Raw genomic sequence first — 13,954 nt, 5'->3', positions numbered from 1 at the left:
GACCATAATAAAAGCTTATAGACGTTGAGACGTTGAATGTGGAATAAATAAAAATCTATATTCATCCAATTTGACAAAAAAATTTAACTTGAACTTAAAAAAGTTGATTGATATTTAAATTTAAAAATTTATGACAAAAATATAATTTTTTATTCCCCGATTATTTGAAATCAGCACTTTTAATATCCAAGGATTGATTGCGCAATCTTTAATGGTTGACTATTTCATGGCCAATTTTACGCAGTCAACAGTTAGTTCGGGAATAATTTTACGCAAGCAATATTTGAATATTAAAAGTGCTAGTTTCAAATAGCTGGGAAATAAAATGCTCATATTCCCCAAGGATGACTTGCCTGTTTAAACATAAGCGGTTTATGACTATTGATTTGTTCACATACTTAATCCGTTGTTGATTTGTGCCCGGCAAGTTGACCCTTGCTCTGTTTCGTTCTCTATTTCTCCATGTTAGATTCCATATAGAACCATACTTATGTACTTATATACAAATATTGTTTAATTGGTCATAAGAATGGAAGTGGCCGATCGTATGAAACTTATAATCTAATAACGTCACTTTATAAAATAGCATATTTTTCCCTTTCTTTCTTAATTATCCTTCAATTAATCATCAAGAATAGAAGAATAAAATCCAGCAATGAATATACTTTTCTTGGTGAAATTTGTTCAACAATTGTTATGGTTTAAACATTATAACAAATGTACTGCTAACAAAGGTTTGATACTCGTATGTATGATGCTTGGAAGATGCGACGCGTAGATAATGCAACGGTCTATACTACAGATTTGATGCATAAAACTGGTGCTCGGAATTTAATACTACTCACATTCAGGAGCGGAGACAATTGGGAAGGAGTGGGATCAACTGACCCCACTATTTTTAGAATATTATTTGGTTTTGCTCGAAAAATGTAAAATGTTTATTTTTACTTGAAAAAAAAGTATTGATCCCACTAAAAATGAAAATTTATTCCTACTAATTTTTTTTTACCTCAATATAAAATGTCTCTAGTCCGGCCACTGCTCACATTAGTTATACTTTAGATTATATACGATCTGTCTTGTAGGCTGGTCAAAATTCTTTTTTTTTGGTGTAAATGTCAAGATTTATACCAGGCTTTTCATTTTACAGAGTTGTGGGTAACCATTTATTACAGCAAAAGAGAAAGAGAGAAAAAAGAAAGAAAACAGAGCAAGCAGCAACAAGCAACAACAAGCAGAACAATAGGAACAACGAGACACTAAAAGAGGAACAACGAGACACTAAGGTCAAAGTTCTTTTGGTCGCGCCAAACAATAGATATATATCTAGTTAAAGATGTGTTTAGGAGATGTGTTAATGATTATGGATGGAGTCTCCACGTCTGCAATTACGTCTGAATAATATATACGCCTAACCATACATGTGAATGAGTTTTTCTTAGTTAGGAAATGAAAATTAACGAAGTTAAATGTTAGAAAATATCTGTTTGAAGAGTGGGCGGTCTAAACCGGAAAATCATAAATGAACGAAGACAACTCAATTTAATAAACAGTTCATATGTTATTATTCATTTATTGCTTAAGTTTAATCAAATATCTAACTTTTACTCATTTCTGGTACGTACTACTAGATTTGGATAAAATGATACAGAACAAGACAAATACCTAAAACTGAGACTGGTGGCATCATACATCATTCATTACATGAGAATATTTAATGTTTGAGCGCTTGTTTTGTTTGTTATGACTTGAAACACTTCAAATTATAAAGAGGCAAAGATCTCTCTTCCCGCAACATAAAAACAAAGAAAATGGACAAGACTGATCAAAATGTTAACCGAACGGAGAGAACTGTAGAGACGGTCCTGCGAGTCGCATCAATGGCTCTAAGTATTGCGAGTCTCGTGATCATGATCAAAAACTCTATCTCCAATGACTTTGGCTCTCTTTCTTACTCAACTCTTGGAGCTTTCAAGTGCACACTCTTTCACTCTCTCACTCTAGAAAGTAATCAATTATTGAACCTTAATTTGCTTTTGTTGTTCTCTTATTTTAGGTATTTGGTGAATACTAATGGAGTTTGTGCTACATATTCTCTTCTTTCTGCTATCTTTTTAATAGCGATTCCATGTCGTATAAGCAAGCCCAGACTCTGGACAGTGTTCTTGCTTGACCAAGTGGTCACGTATGCGGTTCTAGCGGCTGGGGCTGTATCTGCAGAGACGGTATATTTAGCATATAAAGGAAACTTGAACATCACTTGGAGCTCTGCTTGTGATTATTATGGAATCTTCTGTCACAAGGCACTAGTCTCGGTTATATTAGCACTCCTTGTGTCTGTTCTTTACGTGTCGCTCTCATTCATCTCTTCCTATAGACTCTTTAGCAGATTTGAAGCACCTAAGCAGTGAAAGAAAGAAACACATAAGCAGGAGGAAGGTACATGTATACGAAAAACTTCTTTGGGCAAAATGAATGTGAAAGTTGAATAAAAGAGTAACTGATATTAAGGTTTTGTTTCGCTAATGTTTATACCTTAGTTTTTTCTTTAACAAAATCATACATTCAAAAATGGTGATCAAAACCAAATCTGTCATCTGACAAAACTAAACATGCATGATTATTTCCCGTTAATGCAATACAAATGGTCCTAAAAACTTCGTATGTTGGCAAATGGAGAAGATGAAAATGTCCAAATGGGACGGTCATATGAGCTTTTATATAGCAAAAAGTTATGGCGAAAGCAAATCACCACATAAAGCCCATATACAAGTTTGGCTAAGGAACCATGGAAACATAATGTTTGTCAATCTTTTATTTTACCGTCAATTAGGCTTCAACAATATTGTATTTGCCTTTTACTAACTATAAATATCTCGGTTGAAAGCAGGCCCATATACAAGTATTGGGCCGCAACTTGATTAGTCAACAGCAGGCGTTGACTATTTGACTTCTTTTTTTCGTCGGATTTATTATGCTATTAGAAACAACTATAAACATTACATAGATGATATTACAGCTGACCATTCTACCTGCCTTATAAGAATTCATGTCTGAATTCTTGCGCCATGCTAAAGATCCCTTGTAAGACTTGTCTCCAATATTCTGCATAATTCGCTTTTTCCGGGAATTGAAACCCAGACCTCCTGGTGTAGAAATTGCGTCGCCTGGAATTCGAGTGCAATTGTAGGTTTCGGTAAGTTCACTACTAGCCTTAAATAATGTCTTTTACCCAAAAAAATAATTATCGTCTAACAATTTATAGGATGTAGATGACTACATCTACATGTCCCTTGTGTTGGTTATGTCAATAATTGACTCGTAAGTTACGTTATTTAAATATTTATATTTATCTCAGGCTCTAGTTAGGTTCTTATGTAGTTATTTAAATATTTTTAGCTAAGAAGTGGGCGTAGTTCAATGTATTTGAAAACCCATATGGTCCAAGGTGATGATTAGGAGCTTCTGTCATGTTTTGAACTCAACGAACGTCGTTGGTACATGATATGACCATGTTAAACTTGTTAAATTAATTAAAGTGCTTTTGTACAACCAGTGAGCTAGATCAGGACACAATAATTATAATTAAAGTAACAAATTAATCATCGTATTAACAAAACTAAGCTAAGATGCAGTGCACCTCAAAAGGAACGTAACTAACTATATGGTTTACACTCCAATGCGTATTTTGGGGGCGTCAATAGGACTCCAATGCATTTATAGTATAGTCTTGGAAATAATAATTGCTGAAATCGTTGAAGTGTTGTTAAATTAGGTCAAGATTTCATGCAAGTCCTTCAAATTCCTCACGAAACAACATATAGATAACAGTTTTGTTAAGCTAAAGTGGTTAGGGCCTAGGGGTATATGTTAGTTGCTTATAGTAACCCCCGCGTATATAAACTTATGTTGTTTTGATGTGTAGTATTATATAAGAGCAATAATAACTAATATTTTGATTTTTCACTTTTATGAAATATATTATTTGTTTGTAATTATTGAACTTATTTATTTTAATAAAAAAAATTTATAATGAATTCGACACATAGAGTATCTCTGGTAAACTATGTATTTGTCTAGTTTTGTTTTATTCGCTATTCAATCAACATATTTATTTGGCTTGTTGTTAAAGTAAATATAGACTTTGATCTCTGCACATCCGCGAATGTATATTTTTAAAAATATGATGTTTTTTGTTTTTCATGTAATTATTAGGGTTTGGCAAAATTAATCCGAGGAACAGAACTGATACCAATCCGTAAATATAGTACCAAACCTGAACATAAATTGATTAAATATTCGAATTATTCAAAATTTTGTTAGTTAGAGAACCGAATCGGATCCGAACCGAAGTATTCGTGTACCTGAATTTATCTAAAAATAGATTTATATACTTATATATTAATTATTTTTATATTTAACGTATACAAAACATCAAGAATGATACTTTTAAATTGGTTTAAAATACTTGAAAATATATATAGATAGTCAAAAAAAGTATCTGAAATAGTTAAAGTATACTCAAATCACCAAAAATACTTAAAATAATTATTGATTTCGTATCCAAAATTTTAAATCAAACCAATTGATAGTTAAGCTTAGGTATTTTGACATATGTTATATAAATTTATAGGTAATATATTACTTTATTTATAGATTTTGAGAAATTTAAAATATATAGTGATTTAAAACTTTAAAAACAATTTAAATAGGTTATCCAAACTCAAACCAAACCCGCAAAGATCCGAATCAAACTCAAAAAAAATTAGAAACATCCTAATAGGACTGAAATCTTTGATCTCGAAAACCTGAAACGCACCGATCAGAACCAAACCCGTATGGATGTCTGAAAACCCATCCTTAGTCATTATTATATATCGTATAATTTCATCATATAATTAATCGTATTTTATATGTAGTATGTACCATCATATAAGTAATCATATAATTAATAGTATTTAATATGTATTATCATATAAACAATTACATATATTATATTTTTAAAACTTAATATGAAATATAAAAACCATAATTTGAGTTGGTATTTCAAATTGGGCTTTGTATTGTATTTTTCTTATATATATTGACAACATTCTTTTATAATGGACTTAATAACTTAAGCCCATTAATTTTTTGTTTAATACTACTATCTTTGTTTCCAAACAAAATTATTTTTTTTTAAAAGATTACAATCTATGTTTCCAAACACACCATATTTTTTTAATACTCTTATCCAAGTATCCAAACACACCGAAATTGTACTTCAGCTTTAAAAAGATAGATAAGAGAAATTATTATGTGAAGCGTGGTTACTATAAGCAACTAACATCTACTTAGGGATGGACGAAATTTGATTCAGTCTTTATTTATTTTGATTCGACCCGAAAAATTTGGATATCCATAATTTTACGAATTGAAACAAATACTAAAATCCAATATATATCAAATAAGGAGCAAATCACAAATATTCATTTTTAAAACGGTTATCTGATCCAATCCGTAATGTATATATATGATTTTATATTTTTATAGAGATTTTTAATTACTTTATTCATTATATGAATTATTTGGTCATTAAATTTTTTAAAGTATGTATTTTTAAAATAATTTGTAATGAAATATTTTTTTTCTTTTAATATTTTTCAAAAAATGACTTTTCATTATTTTACTGAATCGACGAATCGAATCAGATATCCGGTAAAATATACTAATTTTCTGGATATCCATAACACTGGATATCCGGAAGATTACATATCGAATTGAATCGAAAATCGATTATTCATACGGATTGGATCACATATATATCTTTAAAATTCCGGATATCCGCTCCATGCTCAGTACTCCTACGTCTACTCACCCAACCACTTAAGCCTAGCAAAACTGTTAACTATGTATAATAAGTGACAATTTATTTTGTTTTCTTCATTCAACCAAGGTTTTTTATATCAATGTATTTCATGTAAGGCACGGATTATATTGGCCTCAAAATTAATGTGACCAATGTATGTATCATACTACACATTGTTATATATAGAAATAGTGAAATAGACTTCATATAAATGAGGAGATTTTTCTCTTTCTGTTAGAAGTAGTTGTAACAAAATGCAACTATTCATCACATGAAAGGTTAAGCATTATTTCGTCTTCAAATAATGGTTTCTCTTAATAATTAATACAGGTTGGATTCTTCGCCCCATCAATTATTTCTCTATAAAAAAATCGTTTGCAGTATATTATTCATAGCATTTAAAATTAAGATAAATATTTTAAAACCGTTACTGAGAGTTAGTTCATTCGATAATCGATATACTAGTAAAATGCGCTTATAAACGTACATACATATATAATATATATACACTTATACTCTAAATTCCAATAGTCGATCGTAAACGTAAAACTACTAAAGTATGAGAACCTATAAATTATGTTATTATCACGTTCGTAGACCAGAGTATAAATGGATCGATTATCATTATGCCAAATCACGTGGTTAATCAACAAAATCTCATTACTTCTAATGCAAATCGCTTGAAGATATATTGACAATTTGACATTATTGTGTGTTAAGTTAATTACAAGATAAAACATATACCTAGGGCCAGATCCTCGTGTTTTCCCTTTCCTGACATATTGGGTTTTAACAGTCTTGTGTTGGTGAATTTGTTTTGCAACTTGCATCATCCATCAATTAGGTACCGGTCTGCTCTGCCATATATGTATATTCATCGTCTATTATAATGATTGAATAAAATACTATCATATAAAAGGGCTCTGAAGAAAACAAATATGTTGATGAAACTACACTTAAACCAATCATTAATCTATGTCACTTCTCTATATGGCCGGTTAAGTCATATAACCGTCAAATCTCTCCAATTTGCTTTAATAAGACGACATGTTATCAGTGACTCCATGTATCAACCTAATAAAACGAGCAATCTACGAGCTTATAATGTGACAACTTCAATAATTGACTGGAAAAAAAAAAGCCAAGATGGTAGTATTTTATATAAATGTATAATAATTTAGGTAGGAAGTAAATGAGAATTATTGAAAGAATTATTAACCTAATTATATACTGATAGAAGCGACAAAGATGGGTCTTATGTTGGCCACGTGCCAGACAAAGTAAGACTTTTGAGTCGACGTGAGTCCCGCAACGGTAAGAAGCTTTAGTAATGGCCCATCACATGGATCCAGTTCCCATATTCTCTTCAACATGCGAATCCCTCTTAAATTTATGACCAACGACCCAGCGAAAAAACAACGATGAAAATTTTATATTTTAATCGTATTCAGATTGTATCGTTTATTCGTTTCCAGAAAATATGTTATTTCCATAATCAAATCGTTCTTGTTGTTTATGAACTTAATTTATTTAAAAGAAAACAAAAACTTATATAAACTAGTTATATTTAAAACGTTAAGAAAGCTTGTGCATGCGATAAATGTTTTGTTGTGAACTTGAAATATGGTGAAAAGTGAAATTGCTAATAATATACTAGTTGGTGAAGAAGTAGTTATATGATATAAAAACTATTGTGCACAACTAGTAATTGCCTTGCTACGAAAATGAAAGCCTAGCAAACAAATGCTATAGTATTTTTACTGTATTGTAGCATTAAACATGTGTGATTGACTCCTTGATTGTTAGATAAGATCGTTAGCGTAGTTTCAGCACACGTAAGAGTGAGGAAGCTAATTTTAAGGAACCTTACTGCCGACAAACTATTACTGCCTAATAAATGCACATATATGGGCATTTGATCTCACTGACATTTAAGTTTCTTCATATTCACGCACCTATTAAAAATTAGGGTTAATCCACTTGCAAGTTTCGTGAAAATAAAATATACTTATATTTTCTTTCTTAAATCTGTATTTTTTGTTCTCCAACTCAATAAGCTTTTTTTACTAGAGACATCGCATATATATTAACAGAGAAACATTTAAAATCTTATAACTTATAGTTTGTGCTAATTAAAAAATGATATGTTGAATTGTCACGTAATTGAAATGCAATTTTATTTATATAACGGCTTTTGAATCAATTGAGAATTTTGTTAATCTAAAATTAAATTGATAATAAATATTATATTATATAGTATGTTTATTGTTGACCATTCATTTATAAAATTAATATTTATTATCTATTATTTCTTTAACTAAAACCTACGAAATTACATAATGTGATTAGAATATATATAGCAATTAATGATTTTAAATAATAAAAATTTGCTAATAATCTGTATAATTTCTATCATTTTTGTTTAATTTTTTATTATTAAAATAAATTACACAATTACATTAGTCATATAATAAAATTCTAGATTTTTATATATGTTATATTTTGAATTCTTCAAAAAGTATAAATTACTAAAGCTTTTAAAAGTATCACATAAAATTTTGTGATTAAGGTTTAATTTTTTTATGTAATAAGATACAATGATTGTAAAACCATATGAATAAATAGTTTTATTTTAATAGGTGTTTATGTTATATATATTTCAAATAGTTTAAACTAAACTATACTTCATATGAAAATATATACTTATATTCTAATATTTGCAATGAACATATATCGAAAAGGTTAATATTTTAATTTTGAAATCTTCATTGTTTTTCAAATGATGATAAATTATTGAAACCACTAAATATCTCACACTAAAGTAAATTCGTTGGCATAAAATTTTGTTACACGAATATGCAAATAATCATAAAATCATATAAGTAGAAATTTCATTTAATAAATTATCATATTAGAAGTATACTATATATCTATGTTAATATCATTTAAATTTAATTATACATCATATACATAGAAAGATTGATTGCTTTAATATATTTACTCTAAAATGATTGCAAACAAACAAGAGTGATCGTTTAATTTATATGTGCATGCCAATTTATTACATAATAGTAACTGATTTCTTAGTTATTTAATATATAATTATTATTTTATTATTTGATAATATGCAGAAAACATAAATAAGTAATAAATATAAAATATTTATTCTGTACAAGACGCGGATATTAACCTAAGTATGTATCTCTTTAATAATTTTAAATCTTAAGCATTTCTAAATCTCAGGCGAAAACAAAAGAATAAAATGAGATAAATTCAAAAATCAATATTTACATCGAGTAATAACCAAAATGAAAAAGCGACTATAAAAGATAAAAAGTATTGAAGATAGATTGGATTGACACATGAACGTAAACTTCTTATAACTATTATTAATTTTTAAATTGCTAAATCATGATATAAAACTGAGCTGACATGGTTTCATTGTAACCAAATAGTAGGCTTGAGATTCTTCGGCCTAAACGTTAGGTTCTTATGCGATAAGTGAATTTTTGACCTAGCAAAAAAATTTTCAAAAAATTATTTATGGACCAAAAATATTAATTCGATCAAGAATATATATTTTATTTTTTCATATAATATTTTCAAATAATTTTTATATAAACTCATCCTATACAAAGCGTAGGTCTTATTGTAGTTGTGAAAGTAATCATGAATATCATGCATGTATTATCATGGAACAAAGCATGTGATTGCACACCCAAGATTAATCATAATTTCAATCCATGTTAAAATAATTATATAAACTTAAACCAAAAAAAAAAAAAAATGACCCGTTAATGTCAAAAGAATCACATTCCCTTGTCTTTTCCCCAGCTTCCTCAAGTCAAGCCTTCAAAGACCAAACATAACTTTTTTTTTCTTTTAATTAATAATTAATTAAACTAACTAATAATTTTTTTCTCAACTATCCTCTTTATAAATAACTCAGAATTCCCCGCCCTTTAAACCCACAAAAAAAAATTCAAGAAACAACAAGAAAATGGAAGAAGAAATATATTTCCCTGACACCGATCTTGATCTCAGCTTCACATCCACCGTCACCGACCGCACATTCGCCTCCTCGAGCGGTCGTTCCAGCCTAACCCTAAGCTTCAACGACAGACTCTCCACTTCCTCAGCCGTAACAACCTCATCCACTTCCTCCTCAACCATCAACCACCGTCGCCAAGATCCTCACTGGTCGGCAATCAAATCGGCTAAACTCCTCTCCTCCGATGGAAACATCCACCTTCGCCACCTGAAACTAATACGCCACCTCGGCACAGGCAACCTCGGCCGCGTCTTCCTATGCAACCTCCGCGACTCTTCAGCAAGATTCGCCCTAAAGGTCATCGACCGAAACAACCTAACCACGGCCAAGAAGCTATCTCAAGTCGAGACCGAGGCGGAGATCCTCTCCTTGCTAGACCACCCTTTCCTCCCTACGCTCCACGCTCGCATCGACGAGTCTCACTACACGTGTCTCCTCATCGACTACGCCCCCAACGGAGACTTACACTCCTTGCTACGCAAGCAACCTGGCAACCGTTTACCGCTTCAGCCGGTTAGATTCTTCGCCGCCGAGGTTCTCGTCGCCTTAGAGTACCTCCACGCGATGGGAATAGTATACCGAGACCTCAAACCGGAGAACGTTTTGCTCCGAGAAGATGGACACGTCATGCTGTCGGACTTCGACCTATGTTTCAAATCCGACGTTGTCCCCACGTTTAAATCTCGCCGCTACCGGAGAACATCCTCTTCGCCGTCCCTTCGTCGGCGGAGGAGCGGCTGCTTATCCGCACCCGCCGAGGAAATGTCGTACGAGAGGGAAGAGATCGTTTCGGAGTTCACGGCGGAGCCAGTGACGGCGTTTTCGCGTTCTTGCGTCGGAACACATGAGTACCTTGCGCCGGAGCTAGTCTCCGGCAACGGACACGGAAGCGGAGTGGACTGGTGGGCGTTCGGAATATTCCTTTACGAGTTATTACACGGAACGACGCCGTTTAAAGGAGATAGTAAAGAGCAGACGTTGCGTAATATAGTGTCGACCACTAAGACCGCGAAGTTCCACGTGGACAGTGATTTAGACGAGGCTAGGGACTTGATTGAGAAGCTTTTGGTCAAGGACCCGAAGAAGAGGCTAGGATGCGCCAGGGGTGCGCAGGATATCAAACGTCACCCGTTCTTCGACGGGATCAAGTGGCCGTTGATTAGGCATTATAAGCCTCCGGAGGAAGTTAGAGGCCTTGTGATTAAGAAGTCGACGAGAGCACATGCTGGTCACGTGACCGCCGTTACGCCGCGAAGTAGGAAGTCGTTTTTGTGGAGGGCGTTGTCTTATTTACTGCGCGGTAAAAGCTCTAGCGGTGGGAGTAAAAACCAGAGCAATAGTAATTATTATCATTACGTAGGGAAAAGCTACGCGAGTCGCAAACGCGTTTAAGGCTGTCTCACGTTTTGTGTGTTTCTTTCTTCAATTTTCTTATACGAGTTTAGAGGTGCAACAATACAAACATAAAGGGTGTATATGTGTGTGTGTATACAATAGAATGTTCAACGATTTTGTATATGGAAATTATACCAGTATGAATACTCTTTTGTCATATCTTCCTCTATGCGTATACTTGAATGCAGTAGATGTTTTATCGATTCCAAGGGCTAATAAATTTTAAATACAAATAAAAATCATATTACGAGTTTAAAACGCAACTCAAGATAAAATAAAGATAGCTATAATTATTTTTTCATGTTTATAGAGACTAGAATACTCTCTTACGCATTTTTAGATTTTTTTTTTTTTGCAAACAGCATTTTTAGATTTTAGAGACTAATTTCATGGCAAGCTATAAATATATGGATTAAAAGAAAAAAAAAAGAGTTCTCTAAAGACGATTGGTAGATGGGTTTATATATTGGGAGAGAATGAGAGGAAACATGCTATCGTTTTTCATCGCATTGCACATTTGCACCTTTGCCACCTTGAAGACATCCATAAAATATCAAGCTAAAGGATGTTAAACACACAAACACAATAATGGTTGGATACAGATGTGTCTACTACGATGGTAAGACCGATCATATTAAAAAAAAATATCGAGACTGTAGTTAAAATTGGGCTTTACCGTCAGAACTTTTAGATCTTCGTTGACACGGAAGGATGCTAGTAGCCCACGTCGCAGCCTTCAATTGATTGGAATGTGGTCGAATTGGTTAGGTTATTCAAAATAGCATAATAAAAATTGATGATTCTTGTTGGACTTAGAATCCTTAGACCCACAATAACATATATACTAAGGTCTTTCTATCTTAACATGTATGGTTGATGAGGATTTGAATGTGATACAAGATCTGTTGTTATCCCAAAATTGATACACGAACTAACGAAGAACTGATTAGAAAAATGAGGAAGAAATCAAGAGGGATGATTTTGTTATAGCAGCTGTAAAACCTCAAGGAATGATACGGATGGTTTTGTTTTGAGTAATTTAATTATGACAATGGTTAAAGATTATGTTTATAAACCCAAGCTGAGATATGGGTTGAGCTACCACAATGTAGTCGATATATTTGTGATTTATACTAAGCACTTACCAAGTTAACGAAGCCAAATAAAATTCAAATATAAATGTAGGTTTGGTACGTAGTCTTTAACTAAAATTGTACATAAGCTATATTTCATCAAGTTTACTTCTTCTTCTTTTTTGAGCAAACAGTTAATTTACTTCTTTTTTTCTTGAACTGAGAAACAGTTTACTTCTTTCTTTATAAACTTCATAATGTTTTTTTTTTTGAAAAAGAGCTAAACTAAACTTCACAATGTTGCAACCTGATCATCGAAATCAGGTTGGAACACTCGTCCGTAGCAATACGAATACAGTCGTTGAGATTGAAATCAAAGTGATTTTTTAAAATTTCAATTAGATGGTTTAACAATTTAATTTTTTGATTCAGTTTGATTCGATCATTTGATATGCTCTTAGCGAACCAAACAAACCTGCTCAAGTGGAGAAGGAAAAGATAAGGTTGCCGGTTGCATGTTTCTCTAAACTCAAATCTCAATGTTTTGTAATCTTTCAACATCTTTCCTCTTTCCATGCCCACCTTTCTCCCCTTTCTACTCTTTCTTAGATCTTGTTGAAGCCTACTAATATTATTGAACAGCTGTGTGTTACCGCGTTTCTTACATATAAATAAAGGTCCATAAAATAAGTTCTTTGTTGAATCTCAAGACAATTAGATTATTATTTGTCTGAAGAAGTTCATTTTAAGAAGAGCCAGAATTCGAAAATTATATACGTGTGCATGTCGTGTCTCGTGTGCATGTGCATCTTGTTCTTTTCCATATACAATACCGCATTCGGAATGTTTCTATATATGTTTTGCTTCATTATGTTATTTCAATTAGGTAAAAAACCAGTGCGATATCACACGAAAACTCATTTTTTATAAAAAAAATATATGTTACAATCTATAATTTATAATATTATATGGCTAATAAATAATTCAATTATATAAATAATTATATTTAATTTTGATAACTAAAATATGATATACAAAGTATTTTAAGATATATTTCTAGAAACCTTAATGTTCCGGTTATATTACTATCAGAACAAATAATACATACAATTGCAAGTTTATTCTTACAGTTTTCATATAATATATAGAGCCAATCATTTTTTGAATAAATTTTAATTATTTTTTTGAAAAAAAAATAATTAAAATTTATTCAAAAATAATTATTTTTGCATGTTCTTTAAATAATTTCTCTTATTTAAGAAATAGTATCAGAATTATTAGTTCATACTTTTTAAAACAATTACTATTTCTATGTTGGTAAGAAATATTATTTTAATATATTTATTTACTTGCTTTGTTTTTAGAAAGAATACTAAAGATATTGGAATGACCTTTCACATTTATAATATTACCTTGAATTTCTGGGAAAGTTCTTATAAAAATATTTATTATATTAAACTAACATAATAATTAAATAAAATCAACTAAATTGATAAATTATGAATTTATCTTTTTGAAGACATGATGACTTCTTTTGGATTAGTAAATTGTATGTTTGAAGTCAAGATGGTATTGAGATAGATTACT

General features: G+C 31.4%; 2 protein-coding genes across 3 annotated transcripts; both read left to right on the top strand.

Annotated features, from left to right (window-relative positions):
- Positions 1 to 1,741: 1,741 nt before the first annotated feature.
- On the top strand, positions 1,742 to 2,526 carry LOC130512508 (CASP-like protein 2A2). Of its 2 annotated transcripts, none has more exons than XM_057010569.1 (2): positions 1,742 to 2,007; positions 2,122 to 2,526. In XM_057010569.1, the coding sequence occupies exons 1-2, from the start codon at positions 1,812 to 1,814 to the stop codon at positions 2,409 to 2,411; spliced, it is 486 nt and encodes a 161-aa protein (XP_056866549.1). In that variant the 5' UTR covers positions 1,742 to 1,811; the 3' UTR covers positions 2,412 to 2,526. The 2 variants fall into 2 exon arrangements, with proteins under 2 accessions (XP_056866549.1, XP_056866548.1); XM_057010568.1 differs by having other exon boundaries at positions 1,743 to 1,975; positions 2,057 to 2,526.
- A 7,283-nt stretch (positions 2,527 to 9,809) lies between these two features.
- Positions 9,810 to 11,458, top strand: LOC108859888 (serine/threonine-protein kinase WAG2). The gene has a single exon (XM_018633791.2). The coding sequence runs from the start codon at positions 9,849 to 9,851 to the stop codon at positions 11,289 to 11,291; it is 1,443 nt and encodes a 480-aa protein (XP_018489293.1). The 5' UTR covers positions 9,810 to 9,848; the 3' UTR covers positions 11,292 to 11,458.
- Positions 11,459 to 13,954: the final 2,496 nt, after the last annotated feature.

The sequence above is a fragment of the Raphanus sativus genome, chromosome 5 (assembly GCF_000801105.2).
Source record: "Raphanus sativus cultivar WK10039 chromosome 5, ASM80110v3, whole genome shotgun sequence".
Taxonomy (NCBI): domain Eukaryota; kingdom Viridiplantae; phylum Streptophyta; class Magnoliopsida; order Brassicales; family Brassicaceae; genus Raphanus; species Raphanus sativus.
The sequence above is the reverse complement of the archived record's forward strand: the minus strand, read 5'-3'. Positions and strand labels throughout refer to the sequence as shown.

What these genes read in the sequence shown, in the direction of transcription:
- LOC130512508 (XM_057010568.1), top strand. Translation starts at nt 1,812, where the DNA reads ATGGACAAGACTGATCAAAATGTTAACCGAACGGAGAGAACTGTAGAG. An exon ending in TCAACTCTTGGAGCTTTCAA is followed by an intron (nt 1,976 to 2,056) that starts GTGCACACTCTT and finishes CTCTTATTTTAG; the next exon opens with GTATTTGGTGAATACTAATG.
- LOC108859888 (XM_018633791.2), top strand. Translation starts at nt 9,849, where the DNA reads ATGGAAGAAGAAATATATTTCCCTGACACCGATCTTGATCTCAGCTTC.